The sequence below is a fragment of the Hyaena hyaena genome, unplaced genomic scaffold (genome assembly GCF_003009895.1).
Source record: "Hyaena hyaena isolate Hyena2069 unplaced genomic scaffold, ASM300989v1 scaffold_280, whole genome shotgun sequence".
In the NCBI taxonomy this organism is placed as follows: domain Eukaryota; kingdom Metazoa; phylum Chordata; class Mammalia; order Carnivora; family Hyaenidae; genus Hyaena; species Hyaena hyaena.
The window spans coordinates 679,036-699,240 of record NW_024080912.1 but is presented as its reverse complement, the minus strand read 5'-3'; the positions used below and the strand labels follow the sequence as shown (position 1 = coordinate 699,240).

Genomic DNA, 20,205 nt, shown 5'->3' with positions numbered 1-20,205 from the left:
GGACACATAAAGGCAAAGGAAGGTAATTCGTCCAATCTGTGGTCAATAACTGAGCCACTGAATACATGTGTGGAAGTCTTAAAAGGGCGCTGAATCAGGTGTTAGGAATCTCAGGGTCAAGATCTAGATCCTATACCAATTGTGGGCGGTTCCGGACAAAAATCCCTTCCCATCTCTGGCATGAGTTTCCTGGTCGCAGAACTCGGATTAGGCTCCAAGGCTCCTTCCAGCTCGGGGTCCATCGTTCTAGTAGAGGAAAAACAGCACCCAAGACGGGGTGCTGAAAATGTGAAAGGCTTTGTATCCACCTGAACTTCGCCGGAAGCCTCCGCGCCCAAGGATGCTTCCGTTGCCACGGCAACCGCCCAGCCGGCCTGGTCCGTGGCATCCCGCTGAGGAGGCTGGGAAGAATCCTGCCCTTATCAAGATGGCGGCGGCCACCGGGCAGGGGGCGGGGTTGAGGGCCGTCGGCCTCTCCAGCCCTTCCCTCTGTTTCCGTTTTTTCATGCTCCGGGAGAGCTTCCGTCAATACTTGTTTTTTTTCTGGCTCTCGGAACCCAGGGAGCCAGGGAGGAAGGCTTATCTGCCGGGATTGGGGCAAATATCCGAGGGGTGGAGAAGGCGGGACTTCCGCGTCTCGGCGGAAGTGACGCGATAGTCGCGGCCGCAGACAGGTGGAACGGCAGGTGGGTTCAGGTGCCAGCCTGGCCAGGACCCGGCCGAGGGACTGACGCTTCCGGTGAGCGACAGCGGTAGCTCCCAGGGGCCTGGAGACCCTTGGGGCGGGCTCTGGGGTCCGAGCCCACCGCCCTGGCCTGGAATTCGCCCCTGTACCTAGTAAGAACCCCTTCCCTTCCCGCCCCCAAACCCCGGGGACTCCCCCCACCGTGCAGAGGGAGGGTCTGGCTCTCCCGGATCGCTGGGGTAGAGGTTGACATCTGGGCACCTCGGGTCCCTAAATCCTACGCTCTTTTCTCTCCCTGATCCAGTTCCCCATTCCCCTGCCGAGCTGGGCAGTTAGCCAGCCCACCTCAGCCCTCGGAACGATGTTTTCAGACTTGGATTATGACATCGAAGAGGATAAACTGTGAGTATTTTGTTGCCTTCAAGCCCCAGGAATGCCCGAGCCCCAGGGCCTCCAGATCCCCGGACTTCCCAGGTCCATAGATCCTTGCTTCTCAGCGGGGATTGGGTCTTGTATTGTAGCAGAAATGGACCCTGCCCTTCCAGGAGCTCACCCTCTCTTGGGGGCTGGGGACATATGAGCAGGTAATAATCCAGGGCCACGTGGGCACTAACGGAGAAAGGCCTGACTACAAGGAGAGAGCAGATGGAGCAGTGCTTTTCCTGGGATGTTCATGGAAGACTTTACAAAGAGGTGGCAATTGAGCCAGACTTTGAAGGTGAATAGGAATATCATAAACCTAACTTCCTCCCCACCGCAGATGATTAGAGGAACAGATTTTTAAAAATTGTTAGCCTCCTTACTAAAACATATCCTCCGTCACTCCGGAGGACTGCCTGTGTCCATATTGCTTAGTACGGTGTTTGACGTCAGTAGGTTGTTAGCAAATGTTTGTCAAATGAGTAAGTGAATCAAGGCAAATATTTACCACAAAACATAAATAAGTGCGGACTTCTCATATTGAAAACTGAGAGGTTATTGAGCAGAGCGATCAAGAGATGGGGGATGGATAGTTTAACGGGTGAAGGCTCGCTGGAGAAGGTGCCCATAATGTTCCGTGTGTGCCAGAGCAGGTGACAGGGACAGAGTCTGACTCACGCCTCCAGAGTAAGATGAAGGAGAGGCAAAGGGGACCTGTTTTGGGGACTGCCTGCCTCTGGCTGCATGGAAGTGCCTTCCGTGCACTCTCTTACAAGAACTTTGTTAGGCAGCCATGTTTATCCGTACTGTTTGATGGATGAGGTCACTGAGATGCAGAGAGGTGACTTTCTCACCCACTTCCTGTGGATGACAAATGGCAGAGCTGGGATCTGATCCCGCCTCTGTGTGACTCCCAGAGCTGTGCCTGTGCCACTACAGAGTGTCTTTTGGGCCGCATGAGAAAGAAAAAGAAAGGAAAAGCTGAGCAGCACTCGGCGGCCCCCTAGGGGTTTTGGAGGGCCTCCCCTGGGCCCCCCATCACCCTTCCTCCTGGAGATGCAACCTCGCGTCTTCTCTTTCTAGTGGAATCCCTACCGTGCCTGGGAAGGTGACCCTGCAGAAGGATGCTCAGAACCTGATCGGGATCAGCATAGGAGGAGGGGCCCAGTACTGTCCCTGCCTCTACATCGTCCAGGTACTGGGGGCTTTGGAGGTAGAGTCGAGCCACTTCCCCGCAGGGGCGTGACCCAGGCAGGTTCATTCTCCACTCTGCTGAGCTGAGCTGATGCCTTCCCATCGCTGAGGTCCGACCTCCTCAGGGAGGCCTCCCTGGCCACTCCGTCGCAGCAAGCGAGTCCCATTGTCCTGTCATTGCAGGGTGTTCTTTTCCTTCCCGGCCCTTGTCACCATCTGTAATCACGGAGTTGCTGTCCCCTAGCCAGCCGCTTCCCAGCCTCCGCGCTGCGAGGACAGGAGCCCAGTTTGCTTTGTTACTACGGTCAGCACCCAGCCCCATGCCCGGCACAGCGTCAGCCTTCCATATAATGCCTTTCATGAATCCCCAGAAGTGTCAGCCTCGAGTCCTGGTGCAAGTCGAGTGTAAGGGAGAGTCCACAAGTCCGCGGAGGAGTCACGGTCTGAGTTCAAGTGTCACCTTCCCTGCTTGGTAGCCAGTATCACTTAAGCTCTCTAGTTCTCAGTTTCCTCGCCTGGAAAGTGACGGTGTAAAGCGTGTGGGTCACTGTGAGGGTTAAACAGAATGCCCTGAACAGCGCTTGCCATTTATTTTTTTTTAATGTTTTTTATTTATTTCTGAGAGAGAGAGACAGCGTGAGTGGGGGAGGGTCAGAGAGAGAGGGAGACACAGAATCCGAAGCAGGCTCCAGGCTCTGAGCTGTCAGCACAGAGCCCGATGCGGGGCTTGAACCCACGAACCGTGAGATCGTGACCTGAGCCAAAGTCAGACGCTTAACCGACTGAGCCACCCAGGCGCCCCAGCGCCTGCCATTTAAAAAGCACCCATAAAGCAGTAGCTGTTGCCATTTTTTGTGGTAGGTGTTCACTTTCCCAGACGATCCGCTGCCAGTGCCGAGCAGTTTTGTGGTTTTTCTCGAAGAAGCCACCCTGGTAATATGCTGTCCGCTGTGACTCAGGAGTGGGGACGGGTTTCTTTGCACTGTGGCTGGTCAGGAGTCACTGGTTTTTCCCGCAGCCTTGGAAGGAACCTTGCTGCCTTATGTCCAACCTATGCCTGGACATAAGCTTGACCCAGCCTCTGCTCTGCTCTTCTCAGCGAAGTGGTCAGATGGGACACTGCAGTCCCTCAGGATCTTGCAGAAGAGTTGCTTCTGGGCCTTGGGGACAGAGGTTCCCAGGATCTGGCCTGGCCTGCTCAGGGTGCTGCCTTCACCAGCAGTTGGTGGCCGGCTCTGACCCAGGAGGTGTTGGGGGGGGGCCTCGCCCAGGCCTGGCCCCCCTGCTGTGTGCCCTGTTCGCCCCTGGCCCCTCCCCCTCCTCACCTGGTGGGGGCCAGGTTGGCTTAAGACAAGCTGTGCTTATAGACTCACAGAATTCGGTTTTTAAAAATGGAATTGTATTGGGCACCTGGGTGGCTCAGTCGTTGAGCATCTGACTTGGGCGCAGGTCGTGATCTCATGGTTTGTGAGTTTGAGTCCTACATCGGGTAAACATGGGCCCCCACTTCGGGAAAAAAACCCACAAAAACCACAAGCCCCACTTTGGGTGAGCCCCGCTTCTCTCCCTCTCTCTGCCCCTTGCTCACTTGTGCCCTTTCTCTCTCTTGTCTCTCTCTCACTCTCAAAAAAATTGAATTGTAGTTTTATCAAAGTCTATCTGATTTGTTCTAGACAAGTCAAGAGTACTAGAAGGCTGGTGTCAAATGATACATCATCTGTTCCACCCTTTCCTCCCACCCTCCACACCCCCATCTGCTTTCCCCCACCCCATCCGCCTTCCCCCCCGACCCCAGCAGCACCACCACTTTTACCCCCTTAGAGCTGTTTCTTCAGGTGTGTTTTCACTTTTCTCACTTAGATTCTTATCCTGATATTTCTTGGTCTGTCACTTGTAAATATCTGACAGCTTTCCCCAGTCCGGTGGACGGGAACGGTAGCTCTCTTCCAGAACCGCTGTGCTCTCTCTCCCCGCATCTGCCCGGCGTCGTCATTTTGCAGTTTCCGCGAACCCACTGCCCGCGCAGCAGGCCGGGCTCTATGGTGGGCACCGGGGACGGGAGGAAATCAAAGAGCCCGTCCTCCCAGCTGGTGTAGGGGAATGGGAGGCACTGCTCTGCCTACTGAGCTTAGGGATCCTCCATGGGAATTAAAAAAATATTATTTAAGGGGCGTCTGGGGGGCTCAGTCAGTTAAGTGGCCAACTCTTGATTTTGGCTCAGGTCACGATCTCATGGTTCATGAGTTCAAGCCCCGCACTGGGCTCTGCGCTGACAGTGTGGAGCATCTTTGGGATTCTCTCTCCCCCCGACCGAATAAATAAATAAACCTAAAAAAATTATCGTGGTGAAGTTCACGTACAGTGAGTAGTTTTGAAGTTAAAAAGTAAAAAACAACTACAGTGAGTAGTTTTCAGCGGCATTTGGTGCATTTGCTAAATACAACCACCACCTTTCTCTAATTTCAGAATTTTGGGGGGGCGCCTGGGTGGCTCAGTCAGTCGAGCATCTGACCTCGGCTCAAGTCATGATCTTGGAGTTTGTGAGTTCAAGCCCCGCATTGGCCTCTGTGCTGACAGCTCGGAGCCTGGAGCCTGCTTTGGATTCTGTGTCTCCCTCACTCTCTGACCCTCCCCTGCTCGTGTCCTCTCTCTCTCTCTCTCAAAAATAAAAACATTTAAAACCATTTTTTAAAAGAATTTTTAAATCCCCCCAGAGCAGCCCTTTAAGAACATGCCCTTTAAGTACTCACTTGTCCCCCTTCCCCTCCCCTCTGGCCACCACTCTTCTGGCTCTGCGATTAGTATCTGTGCTGGTTATTTTATTTTATTTAATCCTTTAAAGTTTACTTATTTATTTTGAGAATGAGCAAGCGTTCATGGGGGAGAGGGAGACAGAACCCCAAGCAGGCCCTGTGCGGTCAGTGCAGAGCCTGACGTGGGGCTCAAACTCACAAACCACGAGATCACGATCTGGGCTGAAATCAAGAGTCTGACACTTGACCAGCTTAACCCAGGTGCCCTGTGTGCTGGTGATTTTAGGCTGGTTGATCCTCTGGTTATTACAGAGGTGGTTTTTTTCTGGGTATTTTATATAAAAAAAATCTTAACAGGTCGCCTTTGGTGTCTGGCTTCTTTCAGTTTTTGAATTTCAGTCAAGCTGTGGCATTTTTCACTGATTCGTTCTTTTCCTGGCTAATCTTCCATTTTGTGGCTGTATCACAATTTGTATATCTGTTCAGTGGACGTTTGGGTTGTTGGCACCTTTTGGACGTTACAAATGACACTACCGCAAACGTCCACGCACAGTTTCTGTGCGGACACGCGCTTTCCTTTTTAGGGGTGCGTTCCTGGGAGTGGCAGTGGGGCTGCTGGGCCGCCACCCGGTGCCTCTGTGTTTAACTTTTTGAGGAACCTCTGTCTCTTTTTTTCACTCAATTGTCTTTTTTTTTTTTTTTTAATGTTTATATTATTTTTGAGAGAGACAGAGCGTGCGTCGGGGAGGGGCAGAGAGAGAGGGAGACACAGAGTCGGAAGCAGGCTCCAGGCTCTAAGCCGTCAGCACAGAGCCCGACTCTGGGCTCAAACCCACGAACCATGAGATCATGACCTGGGCCGAAGTCGGACGCTCAACAGACTGAGCCACCCAGGCGCCCCTAACCATCCAACTCTTGATAACAGCTCAGGTTGTGACCTCGCATTTCGAGAGCTTTAGGCCCGCATTGGGCTCTGTGCTGAGTGTGGAGTCTGCTTGGGATTCTCTCTCATCTCTCTGCCCCTCTTCCCAGTTCCCACTCTCTCTCGCTCAAAAAAAAAACAACCAAAAAACATTAAAAAGAAAAAGGAATCATGCTTTTGTTTTCTTTGTGTAAATAGTAGCGCGATCACCGGATCATAAGGTAGCTCTATTTTTAACTTTTTGAGGCACCTCCATACTGTTTTCTAGAGCGGATAATATTATATTATTATTATTATTTATTATTTGGTTTTGGGGTATTGAGTTTTATGAGTTCTTTATATATTTCAGATACTAGCCCTTTATCAAATCTGTCGTTTGCAGATATCTTCTCCCATTCCGTCGGTTGCCTTTGAGTTTCGTTGATTTTTTTCCCTTGCTGCTCAGGACAGGAGGCGTCTTCCTTGGCTTCCTTCCTCGTTGGGATGGAACACATCCTCCTGTAGCCTTCTGAGAAAGGTGGCCGGGGAGGTGACGTTTTTGAGAGCTCGTGTCTATCCCAAAATGCCACTTTCCCGTCTGTGTCGTTCTTTTCGGCTTCTTTCTATCTGACACTTGGGCAGATCAAATTCAAGAAGGACACGGTTGAAAATAACTTTTCACTTAGAAATTCAATGGTATCGTTTTACCATCTTTTAGACGTGAGCGCGGTTGTTATGTCTGAGGCCGTTTTTCATTCGTGATCTCTTCTGTCCTTGATCTACCGAGACTCTTTGGAGCTTCTTTTTGTCCTCGGCATCCTGAAGGGCCATGACGATGGCTCTTGGCACAGGCCTTTGTCCCGGGGGTGCGTTCCTTGGGGCAGCCCCTGTCTCTCTCTGCCCTGGGAGTCCCGAGTACTCGCTCTTTGGCGAGACTCTGCCCTCCGGTTTCTGCTCCCTCTCGTGGGATTTCTGTTGGCTAGTGTTGGGCCTCCTGAATTGACCTTCTGGTATTTTTCTTTCTCTTTTCTTTGATTGTCCAGTTTGTCACTTTCCTCGGCTTGATTTCCGTAGCTTCTTTGGCATCGCACATGTCAATTAGATTTTGCATTGCTAAGAGATCTTTCCTGTTTTCGAATCAATCCTGTCCTTTGTTTTCTGTTTAAGTATTTTTCACGTGCGACACTTCTCTCGAGTGCCTGTCCTTACATTGGAAGTGAACCGTCACAGCCACCTTCCACCATGAAGACCTGTGTGCAGGCCGTGTCGGGCGGGCTTCCCTGTGGGGCGGTCAGGCCGCAGGCACGCTGAGCGGGGGGGTCATGTCTCCCAGTGTCTACGGAGATAGGCAGTTCAGGGCAGGGGCCTCTGGTCTCTCTCCGGGAAGGGCAGTAAGCCTGGCCGCCAGCATTCTGGGGCCCCGGCGGGGCTAGAGGGCTTTGGGACTCACTAAACCCGAATCTGTCTAGATCCGGGCCTCACTCTCACCTTCCTCAGTCCCTGGGCCTGAGTCAGAAGCTTCTCTGGGGAAGCCATCTCCATCTTCCCCAGAGAAGGGGTAGTGTGGGTGGCTGGGTGGGTGGGGAGGGAGCTCAGAGTTGAGTCTGTTCCCTACTTTCTACACCTTGCCTTCTTCCCACCTGTGGCTATTTCCAGGTCCGCTTCCCGACCCTCTGGCAGTTTCCAGTGAACACTAGATCTCTTACTAAAGCCCCTCTGCGGGACCTTGGCTTCCCGCTGTCCATCTTCCAAGGGCACATAGAGCCTCTCGTTATTGTGGTCTCCTTTATCATTTTTTAAAACATAATTTCTGTGTTTTTAGTGTGATTTTTGTTTTGTTTTAAATGTTTATTGCTTTTTGAGAGCGAGAGAGAGACACACACACACAGAATCTGAAGCAGGCTCCAGACTCTGAGCTGTCAGCACAGAGCCCGACGCGGGGCTCGAACTCACAAACTGTCAGATCACAACCTGAGCCCAAGTTGGATGCTCAACTGACTGAGCCCCCCCGGGCGCCCCTTAGTATGATTCTGAAAGGTCGTGGGAAGAGACATTCAGCGCCGTTATTTCCTCTTCTCCTTATAACGTTGTGCATACGAGGCGTCGTCCAGCGTCCTTTCTGCAGGCTTCGTGGAGAAAGCGGAGGACCTAAGATACGGCAGAGGGAAGTCACTCTGGGGCTTGAGCTGCTGACAGTTCTGGTGTCTGTCCTTGTGGCCATTTTCTGGCTATGATTTTTGTATTCCTGTCCATCCCTGTATACGTGTGCGTGGCCCCAACCTGCCCCTTGCCCTGAGTGTCGCTCGCACATGTGTGCTCTGACAGGCATGTCTCCCCTCCCCCACCATTCCCGGCGAGCACAGGTCCCGTTGAAGGAGTCCCTGTGGGAAGAGGGGCTCACATGTAAGCTGGAGTCTGCTCTTCGGGGACTGTGAGGAGGTGCAGGGAGTGACCCGAGGTGCTCTGGGGTTTCTGGTCCACTCGGAGCAGACTTGCGGGAGAAGCGTGTTAGAGAGAGGACTTTGGGAGAGCACGTGCTCCCTGGGCATATGAAGCCTGGAGCGAACCAGGCCTTGCGTGGGCTGCAGGGAACCACTGTCTCCCCCCAGGTGTTTTCTCCCTGCTTTCTCTTCACCACACCCGCTCCTTGCACCCACAGGTGTTTGACAACACCCCGGCGGCCCTGGACGGCACGGTGGCAGCTGGCGACGAGATTACCGGTGTCAACGGCAGGTCAATCAAAGGCAAAACTAAGGTGGAGGTGGCGAAGATGATTCAGGAGGTGAAGGTGAGGCTGCTGCACGGTGGGGGCGGGGGCGGGGGTGGAGGGAGATACGGGCCGCCAGGCCGCTTCCGAGACGCCCAGCAGGCCTGCGAGGAGATGGGCCCTATCTTGGCCACCTCCATGGTGCACCGGGGTCTGGGCCACGCTCCAGCCTCCCCAGTGCCTCCCACAAGTGGTCAGCAAACCCCCCCTGTTCTAGAACTGGTGCTGCCTCAGCCACCTTTCCGTCCTCTGACCCAGTGGGTCCCCATTCAGGGCCGGAGTTGGAGCTACAAGTCCAAGGTGAACCTGCCGGGGTCAGTAGACCCTTGACGAATGTCAGTTGGGCCATGCTGGGCCTGGGCGGGGAAGGAGGGAAAGAGGAGCGGCCCCCCATCATTCCTGTAGGGACTTTCAGTCCCCCGGGTCCTCCTGGACTCACAGACCCCCGTCCCCTGCACAGGGAGACTTCCGGGCCCCAGGGCAGCTCCCAGTCCGGCTGCTGGGCTTCTGTTCCACAGGCCACAGTCACACACCGCCTGCCCCCTGCTCCCCACGCCCCACCCCAGCTGCTAAGGGCGAGGCCTCACCCCACAAGGCCCCTCCCTGCAATGGTGGGAAGCATCCCGACCCCTCAGGGAAGCAAGCGTGCAGCCCTTTCAGCGTTTCTTAGAGGGTTTGCTGCCAGTGACTCTTGGAAAACCCAAACAGCAAAGGGCCTGTAGAGCCCCCGGATGCTTCCAAAATCTTAGGGTCAAGGGTCCCAGCTGTACACTGAGCGTGGCTGAGTGTCCGAGCCCCCCGACCCCATCCGTCCAAACCTCGCCCTCTCTGTCCTCTGTGTCGCAGGCACCCACGCCCCTGCCAGTCCCTCTTGCCTGAGCCCCGGGCCGGCCGCTTCACCACCTTCTCCCCGTTACTGTGCCGTGCGCCCCGCCCGGGCTGCCGTTTCTGCCCTGGGCTGGCCTGCTGGGCAGAGGGGCTCCTCGGGGGAGCAGGCGATGGCGTTGCCCCCTGGTGCACACTGTGGGGGGGGGTATGCCCCGTGTGGCCCCTTCCTCACGCCTCATCACAGCCTGTCCTCTGTGGCCCGTCGCATGCCAGCCCCTCCCACGGTGCCCAGGGGGACAAGAGCCTTGACATCAACGCAGGATCTCCCAACTCCCGTGTTTGGGTGCGGGCAGGGACTATGGTCCCGTGTCACTGGTGCCCAGAGAGAGGGGGGATTTGCTTTGGTCACACAGCGGGACCCGGGCCCAGGCCTGACGCCCACTGCGCCTCGTCCTGTCGGTCCTGGCCCCCCCCTCCCCAGCGTGTTCTGCAGCCCGAGAGAGCTTTATGCTTCTGCCCCCGCCTCTGACGGCCTCAGGCCATCTTGGTTTCCCTTCAGGACTCATTACTGAAATCCCGTTTTGTGTTTGAGTGGGTTCTGTCCCAAGTTCAGGGGCCTTAGGATCACCTGGGTGAGAGTGACCATGTGGCCTCACGTGGATAGGGAAGGCGTCCCAGGAGAAGCCGGCACTGCTCTTCCAGATGTAGAATGCGATTTGCATCAGCCCCCCTGAGGGCTCGGGCCCATGGAGGCTGGGGCCGCCCTGCACCTCCTTTCTGGCGTCCCAGCACCGGTCACAAAGTGCGCAGACGTATTAGCTGCGTGAATGGAGGAACTCCTGGGGACGAGGGGGGGTTTCGAGCGCAGAAGATACTCGATGTGGGGCAAATGGCTCCAAGCATGGCATGCGTGGGGGAGGCCGGGGCACCTGATCTCGCTGGAGCGCAGGACATCGGGGACGGCCTGGCTGTGAGCTCTGTGGCAGCCGGGACCGTGGCTGCCCTCATCCCTGCCGGTTCCCCAGGCACATAGCAAGACAGGGAGGGACCTGGGAACAAACCAGTTAAGGCAGGGCCGTGTCACAGCCCTTGGCCCGGCATGGCACGTCTCACAGCTGGTCCGGGTCCTGCCCAGGGCCCAGGGTTCTCTCGTGAGCACAGGTTTCGGGGCAAACAGGCTTCCCCAGGGAAGGGGCCTGGGACCCAGGAGCCTCCATCTCAACTCTGCCTCTCCTGCTTTTCCAGGGGGAGGTGACCATTCACTACAACAAGCTGCAGGCGGACCCCAAGCAGGGGATGTCCCTGGACATTGGTGAGCTGGACGGGAGCGGGGGCCCCACAAGCCCTGGGCCCGTGCTCTGCCTCTTTAGGACAGCGTTTCAGGAGTTATGTGGCTTTTGACCAACCCGATGCAGAGAGGGCCCGGGAGGACCCACGGTGCTCTCCTGCTGTAGCTCCCAGGAATCTGTCCCTGAGTTCGCTCTCCCCCATGCGTCAGCCCTCTCCCCGCCGCCACCTCCTTTGGGACCTTACTGCCCTAGGGTGGCCCTTAGATGCCAGCCTCTCACCGTTCCAAAAGGGAGGGCAGCTTCCAGTGAGGGTGCCCACCCGCACCCTGCTCGGCCTGGCCTCCTCTTCCGCCTGCCTGCTCCCAGGAGGGCCTGAGGTCTGAACTGGACCTCTGGACTCGGGCAGAGGGTCCCGGGCCAGCCCTTCCTCCCCTGGCATTCCCCAGGACAGGTTGCCTTCTGCTGGGGGTTGGGGGCAGGGGGCTGGGTTTGGTTCTATAGTAGCTTCAGGACTCTAGAGCTGGACAGCAGCTTCGAAGTCCTCTGGACCAGCCCCTTCCTTCCGCATCGAAGCCTGAGGCAGAGAGGGCTCCGTGGCCCCTGGGTGAATGCACATGCAGGTCTCTTGGCTCTGGGGCCGCAGCCACCTCCTGGGTTTTAAGGAGGCCAAGGGCAGGTCAAGTCTGTCCTGGAGGCTCTCCCAGGGACTAAGTGTGTGAACACATATACAGCGATTGAGTCTGGGGTCCGAGGTCACTCGTGGTTGATGGCGCCTCCACTGCCAAATGTGGAAGCAGGAAGAGGCGCTCCCTGGTTTGCCTCTTGGCACTTTACATATTTACCTCCTTCCAGCCCCCGACCCTGCCCTCCTGTAGAGTGAGCAGGGCGGGGGGCCTGGCACGCCCTCCTGGGGCTCTCCCCACTCCAAGGTCACCCCCGCACGAAGCCTCAGTTCCAGCCCCTCAGCCCCTGCTGTCGCTTGCGGGGAGAGATGGGCTGGGGCAGGGATGGCCTGAGGGCCCCGCTGCAGATTGCCTGTCCCTGAGTCCCTTTCTCGCCTGGTCCCAGTGTTGAAGAAAGTAAAGCACCGGCTGGTAGAGAACATGAGTTCGGGGACTGCGGACGCCCTGGGCCTGAGCCGCGCCATCCTGTGCAACGGTGAGTCCTGTCCTCCCGCCCCGCTGCCCCGGGGACGGGGTCACGGGCACAGCCTTCCAGAGACAGGCTGTCCACGTTGCTGACATGGGTCCCGCTGCCTGTGGGGCTGATGGTCACCGTCCGCATCCCCAGGGGCCTCTCTGCCTCCCAGTCCCCCGAGGCACCTGCAGCCACGGCCCCCGCGCCCTGGTGGTGCCCCCCGTACGCAGTGCCAGGTGCTTCCTTCCAGCAGCCCCAGCTGGTGCCTTCGCCCCCGCCCCCGGCTGCTGTCACCACGCTGGCCGTGGCCACTCTGTGCCCTCTTCTCCAGTGTGGCCCCAGCGCCCTGCTCCCCTACCGCCTGCCTCTCCCCTGCCTTTCTCCAGGAGGTGGCGCTGCTGCCCTTGGCTCGGTTTCTGCCGTGACTGGAGGGGGAGGGTGCGGGGACGGGGGGAGCCATGGACACGCATGTTCGCGCCTGCGCATGTGTGTGGCCAGTAAAACACTCGGTCCTGCTCCCACCGTCCCAGCCCGCGGTTATAAATAGTGGCTCTGCGGTATATGCGTGTGGGGTGGATATAGGCGCCCGCGTCTGTGGTAGGCTCCGCTGGCCACACGGCTCCTTGGCTGGGACGCGGGGGCGGGGTCTGAGCCCGTTCCAAATGGTGCACAAAAGTGGCGGCTGCTATTTTCAGCCTCTTGGCGCCTATAAATCCCTGTTACTGTAGTTACCATGCGTTGGGATGAAATTAGAACTGGTTGTTGTGTTTTTCCCCCCAAACCTTGCAATTTCCCGAGCCTTAAATAGGGTTTCTAAAATTGAAGCCGTCATCATGTCCCATGACCCAGCTAAAAACAACAGCACGGCCCTTATGTGGCTCCTTTCCTGCCAGGCTGGCCAGGTGCCAGGGCTCTGGGGGCCAACCAGTAGCCAGGTCCCTGAAGGTCTCCCAGATGCCCCCTTCCACCCCCCACCCCCCCACCAGGAGCCCACCCTCCTCCCTGCCCCCTCTCCCCCCCCACCCCCAGCCACCATCCCTGCCCAGACTTCTGTCTGCTCCCTCCTCTCCTCCCACTCAGAAAACCCCAGCCCAGGTCAACACAGGAGACTGGGGGGAGGGGGAGGGCAGAAAGCACCCCGGCTTGAGTCGTGCCTGGCTGTGTGCCTTAGGGCAAGTTGCTTTACCGCCTTGCCCCTCATCTCACACAGAAAATGAGGGAAGTTGTACCTGCCCCAAAGGGTCAGACGAAGGAAGGACTGAGTTGGACGCAGGGAGCCTTGAGTGCTGGGTTTCTGGAGCACAACACCATAGCTCAGAGAGCGCGGGCCCTGCCCAGAGGGTGCTGCTATGGAAGGTGGGAGGAGCCTCATTCCCTCACCTGTAACCGCTTGCCACGCGCCCTCCCTCCCTCATCTGAAATGCTTGCCCATCCCTGGCTATCTGATTGAGCCCCTTTTGAGGCCTTGAGGTGAAGCAGCTGCCCCCACCTCTCGCTCGACGGCCCTCAAGCTTACTCTGGTCATTTGTGGCCTGCCCTCCCCACTCTCCTCTGCTGGACTGTGAGCCTTGAGGGCACGACTCGGAGCTCATTCACCAAGGTCATTCTGTGGGCCTGACCAGCACACAAGAGGTGCCTGAGAAACAGCTGTTAGGCGGCTGAAGATGGTGGCCCAGTCCCTGTCCCATGCGAGGTCTTCCTCTGAGCCCCTCCTGAATCTGCCTTCTCTCCCCAGACGGTTCTCCCTTCTGAGCTGTCGTAGTGGCTTCTGCAGGAGGGGCTGTGCCGGGCCTGCCCGAGACGTGTCAAAACAGCCCCTCTCTGGCTCCCCTTGACTGCCTTCCTCCGTGGCTGTGGGCTGGGTTTATGGTACAAGAACGGGAGCCTTGACTGCTAGGAAAGGGCCTGCCTTTGGCTGGCGGTGGGCAGCCACCACGGGTCGGGCCCTGGGACCAGGGTTTCGCCGGTGCTAGTGCCTCGGTTATCATCGCCTTTCTGCCCCTCTGATGTGCCCGTCCTGTGGGGGGCGGGGGGAGAGCTCGTCTCAGGAGCTGCCTGGGGGGGGCCCTGCCCGTCCCCTGCTTGCCCGTGGTATGGGGATCCCGGGCGCTGTAGAGCATGACCCTCCTCCCTGGGAGCCCGTCCCTGGGAAGTGCCATCCTTCTCTTCTGGAGGCTGCCCCTCTCCTCTCAAGCCTGGCTCAGGCTCACCCCGTGCTCGCCGAGACCCACTGGCCTCACCTTCTCCCCTGACCCCCCACAGACGGGCTTGTCAAGAGGCTGGAGGAGCTGGAGCGGACTGCCGAGCTGTATAAAGGTGAGCTGGCGCACACCAGCCACGTGTGGGTGGAGGGTGTGCCCGGCCGGGCGGTAAGTGCCTGGCACCGGCCCCGCCCTGGCGTAGAGCCTTGGAGCCCTGCTCTGAAGTGGTGGCGATGGGGGCGGGAGTGCCGCCCCATAAAATTCTAGGACTGAGGCCGTTAGGAATTCTTAAGAAAAAAAGCCTCTTATCACATACTTTTTCTGATTACGAAAGTAACACACATCCACCGAAATTCAAATAACAGCACACGTAAATGAGAGTCTCTCGGAGCCCCGCTGTCTCCCAGAGATAAAGTCCATAGAAGGCCCTGTTCACCTGCGAAGTCCCGCCTCCGCCGTCTGACGGGGCCGCCTTTTGGGTGGTGCTGGGGCTAAGCCTTCAACTCTGGGCCCTGGTGCACCTGCGGGAAGAGCAAGTGAACCCAGGAACAGTGAGGGCCTCAGGGTGGGGGGTTGGAGGCCAGGGCCCGGGGGGGCCATTGCGGTGTCATCACGTGCCACCGTTCCCCCCTGGCTGGGTCTCTCCCATAGGAATGACAGAACACACCAAGAACCTCCTACGGGCCTTTTATGAGCTGTCGCAGACCCACCGGGGTAAGGGCACCCCCAAACCTGCCAGGTGACCCTGGGAAGACCCTCCCTCCCCTCTTCAGCTCGGTGCTTCCCCATACAGTGAGGAGGCGGCCAATCCCCTCCCTGGGACCTTTCTCATGCCCACCCCCGGGCAGGCGCCACAGCACCTCCCCTCAGGCCCCGTTCCAGCTGGGCCTTGTCTAGATGCCGGGATGTAGCAGTAATGGGTGCCAGCAGGGAACATGGGGGCCAGCCAGTCTTCCGCGGGGTCCAGTCTTACCTGTACCTCCCCACCCCCTTTACAGTGTACCGGGATGCCTTTCTTATTTGTGATCTCATTTCCTACAAGTCTGTTGGCTGCCCAGGGCAGCTACTGGTGATCCCATTTTATAGTTGGGAGAATGAAGCCTAGACGGAGGAAACGGTCACACGGCTCCTTAGGGTGGAGCTGGCCTTAGGGCCCGGGCATCCAGATTCCCAGAGGATTCTCTACTGTCAGGCCACACTGGCTTCTCCACCCTTGACCGAGGCTTCTTACCCCACGGGCTAGTCACTCTGGGGAATGAGGGCCACTCCCTCGGGTATAGACCCAGCTCCCTTGGGGGTACAGACCCAACTCTCTTCGGGCGTAGAACCCACCTACCTTGGGACGTAGACTTCATGCAGATCCTGGCCTTCAGCCCGGCGTGCCCCCGCCCTGCTTTTCCCCGACAAACCCCTGGCTTCTCCGCGAAGGGGTCAAGTAGGGGCAGCCTTCAGGGCAAACTTGTCCTGCAGCCTTTGGGGACGTGTTCTCTGTGATTGGGGTGCGGGAGCCCCAGCCAGCTGCGAGCGAGGCTTTTGTGAAGTTCGCTGACGCCCACCGCAGCATTGAGAAGTTCGGCATCCGGCTGCTGAAAACCATCAAGCCGGTAGGTCACGCCACGCGTGTGTGTGTCAGCATGTGAGGGTAGAGAGGGGACAGTGCGACACGCAGGAAGGGTCCTGTACTGGAGCTGGAGCGCCTGGGTGCGGGTCTGGCTTGGTCACCGACACGGCTGACCATGGGTGAGCCGCCCCCCACCCCCCGGCATCACTCGGTGCTGACTGACTCACTCGTTACAGTTTGCCCTTGGCCTGGCCTGTCTTCTCACCCTTCAGTGGACAGAGCCGTCTGGGCGCGCCCTTTGGCTCTGACACCTGAGTCCACTAGAAGGATTGATGGATCGGTGCCATTCGTCATCACCCTGGCCAGCCTGCCCCCTGCCTCTGGAGGGACTAAGCCTCCACCCATCTGCCCCTTCCAGATGCTGACGGACCTGAACACGTATCTCAACAAAGCCATCCCAGACACTCGCCTCACCATCAAGAAGTACCTGGACGTGAAGTTTGAGTACCTGGTGAGGGTCCCCAGCCTCTGGGGAGGGAATGGTCCTGCCTGCTGGGGGAGAGCCCACCCAGAGGTTGGCCAGCGGGCTGGGGCCAAACCCCCTGTCGTATCTGATTGAGGACATGGCACCAGGGACCTGGGAGGCACTGTATTGGGCAGCAGCCCGGACACTGGCCCCAGCTGCTCAGAGGAGACTTGGGAGGCTGGGAGCCTGGGGGAGGCAGAGCGCTCAACTCTGGACCACTCTGACCTCTTGGGAATTCAGGGTCAAGTGTAACAGTAGGCCAGTGGTTCTAAAGTAGGTGCCAAGAGACATTACTGAGTTTTATGTTTACACAATAATTCTTATGGTCAAAGGAGTTGAGGGAAAATGCTCCACGAAGCAAGCCAAGGTTCCTTTGCGGCAGGACTTCTCAGAGCCTTTTGCTGCAGGACTTCTTAGAGCCTTTGACAGGCAGCACTCATGTGTAGCACGTCTTCAAGGACCTTCCCATGCTCTTTTGACCATGGAGTCCCCTTTTTTCCCCCAGATCATCTTGAGTTTGGTAAACGCTGGGCTGTTTCTCAGGCTCTTGCCAGCCTCCCAGATGTGTACCCTCTCCCGCGTGCTGCCATGCTGCCCGCGGCCTCCCCGAGCAGGGGCCGGTCAGAGTGAGGTGCCAGCCTCCCCCTGACACGTCTCAGCCTATCCTAGTCGAGGGTGTGCAGGGCCCAGGAGGCCCTGCGCAGCTGCTCCTCGGCGGGGAGTAGGGGTGCTGTGGCTTGGGAGGAAGCGGGCCGCAGAGTGGGCATCCAGAACGCGCAGCCACCCTGACGTCGGGGCCCTGCCTGTCCCACACAGTCCTACTGCCTGAAGGTGAAGGAGATGGACGACGAGGAGTACAGCTGCATTGTGAGTCCTCAGCGGCTGTCAGGCTGGCCCTGGGGTGGGAAAGCGGGCCGTACGCACCCCTGCTTGTCTCCTGGCCCTGAGAATGTCCTGGGTCTGCCGGGGGCGGGGCGCCCAGGCGGGTCAGGCCTGTCTGGGAGAGGCTTGGGGGCCTGGCCGGGCTCCTGTCCCCGGAGCTGTGGGGCCGTGTGCCCCAACCCCGGGCCCTCGGGGGGAGCACCAACCAGCTTGTGCTAGGACCCTCCCCGACTGTCCGCTGCCCCCCGGCCCTGCGAGCCTCTTGCAGGGAAAAACTGACTTTCCTCACTCCTAAGACGCATTTTTAATCTTAACATTTTCATACTTTTTTTTTAAATCTTTTTTCTTTTTAAATGTTTTTTATTTATTTCTGAGAGAGAGAGACACCTGAGCAGGGGAGGGTCAGAGAGAGGGAGACACAGAATCTGAAGGGGGTCCAGGCTCTGAGCTGTCAGCGCAGAGCCCGACGCGGGGCTCCAACCCACGAACCGTGAGATCATGACCTGAGCTGAAGCCGGAGGCTTAACTGACTGAGCCACCCAGGCGGCCTAACACTTTCATACTTTTGACGTCCGGATCCACCTCAGGACTAAATGTTCATTACTTGATGGGGCGAGGGTTAGGTTTTTGTTTTCTTGTTTCACAAAGCTATTAACAGGGGCTTCTAGCTGTCACTGGTGTCCTCAGAAGTGGTAGCTTTGAAAAGGGCCGTGCGGTTCAGGGGAGTTAGCTGGTAGGTGGGGTGGGCTCTGCAGCCTTCCTGCCCCCATCTGTCCCAGAGCAGGCGCCCCGCCCCCCCGCCCCCGCCCCCCTGCCAGGGCCCTGATGTGCGCCTCCCTGCTCCAGGCCCTGGGGGAGCCCCTGTACCGCGTGAGCACCGGCAACTACGAGTACCGCCTAATCCTGCGCTGTCGCCAGGAGGCCCGTGCCCGCTTCTCCCAGATGCGCAAAGATGTGCTGGAGAAGATGGAGCTGCTGGACCAGAAGCATGGTGAGGGGCGTGGGTGGGCGCCGGGAGGTTCAGGGGCATGCCCAGCCCCGGCCCTTTACCATTCTCAGGATTGGGGGTGGGGGTGGCTACCATCTTCTCCCCATTTCAGAGCTGGGAAAACCGTGGCCTGGACAGGGAGGTCCCACGGCAGAGCTTTTGAGTCTGGCCCAAGAGGGACGGCCCTGCCAGAAATGCAGCCGGCTTCCCGGGGTCTGGCCTGAGGGGGGCTGGGCCGTGCCCTGTGGGCGCGGTGGGGTGCCGGCCGGGCTCCTCCTTTCCCTGACCCGGGAGCCGGGAGACTTGGGTTCTTCGTGGGGCCGGGCAGCCCTGGCCTTGGCCGCTCCCAGGGCAGGAGGACTCCGAAGGGTGTGGGACGGGAAGCCCCCAGGGGGCGGGGCAGGGCGGGGCCCGGCAGGGCGGGAAGCCCCAGGGGGTGGGACGGGGCGGGACGGGAAGCCCCCAGGGGGCGGGGCAGGGTGGAGCCGGGCGGGGCGGGCTCAGAGGGTCTTCTCCACCGGCGCCTGTCTGCCTGTCCTCCGCCCCAGTCCAGGACATCGTGTTCCAGCTGCAGCGCTTCGTGTCCACCATGTCCAAGTACTACAACGACTGCTACGCGGTGCTGCGCGACGCCGACGTCTTCCCCATCGAGGTGGACCTGGCCCACACCACGCTGGCCTACGGCCTCAGCCAGGAAGAGTTCACGGACGGCGAGGACGAGGAGGACGAGGAGGACGAGGACACGGCGGCCGGGGAGCCGTCCAGGGATGCGCGAGGGGCCGCTGGGCCCCTGGACAAGGGTGGGAGCTGGTGTGACTCCTGAGCGCCCCCGCGGGCCGCGGACCTGGGGGGTAGGGTGAGGGGAGGACAGTGCGTGGGAGCGGGGGCGGGGCCGCCGCACAGCAGGCGCCGCATAAAGGCCTGCGGGCTTGGGGCGCCTGCCTCCCTGCTCCTCTGTCCTCGCACAGCGAGCCCGGGCTCCTGCCTGGGAAAGCCCCCGGGCCCGTGGCCTGGAGCCTGGACACCGGCCTCCCCCCTTCCCTCCCCCAGCCAGATGGGGAGCTCAGCCTCTGGAACTGCCTTAGGAAGGAGAGAGGGGGCAGAAAGGAGGAGTGGTCGGCGGGGGCAGGAAGTCCGAGACCCGGTCCCCCTGGGCAGCTCCACCAGCCCCACCTGAGCCTGCCGGAGTTGGTGGCCGGGGACGGACAGCCGAAGACGGGCCAGCGTCTCCCGGACACCCGCCCCTCGCCCCGGCGGCCCCGCCGCAGCCCACGCTGACACCTCTGCGGCCTTTATTTATTTCATTTCCCCCCACTGGGCTCAGCCGCTTCCCCGGGGAGGGGCCGGGCACTGGGCCTGTACGGAATAAACACAAAGCCGGATGGAGCCGGGCTCTTTGCAGTGGCCTCAGACCCTCCTCCCCTCGACGCCCCCCTGCTGCCTCCCCGTCCCCAGGGAGTGGGGGGGCCACAAGGTTTATTGACGCTCCGTTTGTATATGTCACTCACTCCCCGCATTAGCTCTGTGAACCGGCACTGCTGCCTCCGCTGACAGACGGGAAACGGAGGCTACAGAAGTCTCTTGCTCAGGGCCACCCAGTGTTACAGGGACGGGGTGGGCTTTGGACTTAGATCTGGCGCGTCCCAGAGGCTCCAAGGCTTGCTGCCTTGGGGGGCCTTTTATGTCTTCCCCCGTCTTTGATCCACCGGTGCTTCTGGCTGGTAGCTCGGCCTTTATTTGGGGAAGGACAGGACAGACGCTGAGTCGGGAGGCCCCAAGGCCCCACATCCGGCGGGAGAATGTGAGGATGCCCCCACCCTCCGGGCGCAGCTGTTCTGCCAGGGCCAAAGGGCAGTGGAGAATGCCACCCTCGTGCTCCGTGTGGTTGCAGAGTGGTGGGAATAGGGTGGCCGCGTGTGCTGTGAGCCGCGCAGTCGCAGTCTATACCTGTGGTCCCGTGTAATTAATAGTGGCCCTTTACACTCTGAAGGTGTCCCTGTTTGAACACTGAATGACATGGTTGTCCTGAGAAGGGAAAAGGCTGTGAGGGGTGGGCAGAGTCTAATGGGAGGG

The 20,205-nt window shown here is 58.8% G+C and overlaps 1 protein-coding gene across 5 annotated transcripts; it reads left to right on the top strand.

Moving 5' to 3' along the window:
- The first annotated feature begins 521 nt into the window (after positions 1 to 521).
- Positions 522 to 19,518, top strand: PICK1 (protein interacting with PRKCA 1). Of its 5 annotated transcripts, none has more exons than XM_039246132.1 (14): positions 522 to 739; positions 990 to 1,087; positions 2,189 to 2,300; positions 8,613 to 8,741; positions 10,794 to 10,860; positions 11,906 to 11,995; positions 14,237 to 14,290; positions 14,827 to 14,889; positions 15,646 to 15,779; positions 16,155 to 16,247; positions 17,079 to 17,129; positions 17,991 to 18,135; positions 18,686 to 18,932; positions 19,183 to 19,518. In XM_039246132.1, the coding sequence occupies exons 2-14, from the start codon at positions 1,047 to 1,049 to the stop codon at positions 19,307 to 19,309; spliced, it is 1,353 nt and encodes a 450-aa protein (XP_039102063.1). In that variant the 5' UTR covers positions 522 to 739; positions 990 to 1,046; the 3' UTR covers positions 19,310 to 19,518. The 5 variants fall into 5 exon arrangements, with proteins under 5 accessions (XP_039102063.1, XP_039102062.1, XP_039102065.1 ...); XM_039246131.1 differs by having other exon boundaries at positions 522 to 837; XM_039246134.1 differs by having other exon boundaries at positions 526 to 837; positions 18,681 to 18,932; positions 19,183 to 19,318.
- Positions 19,519 to 20,205: the final 687 nt, after the last annotated feature.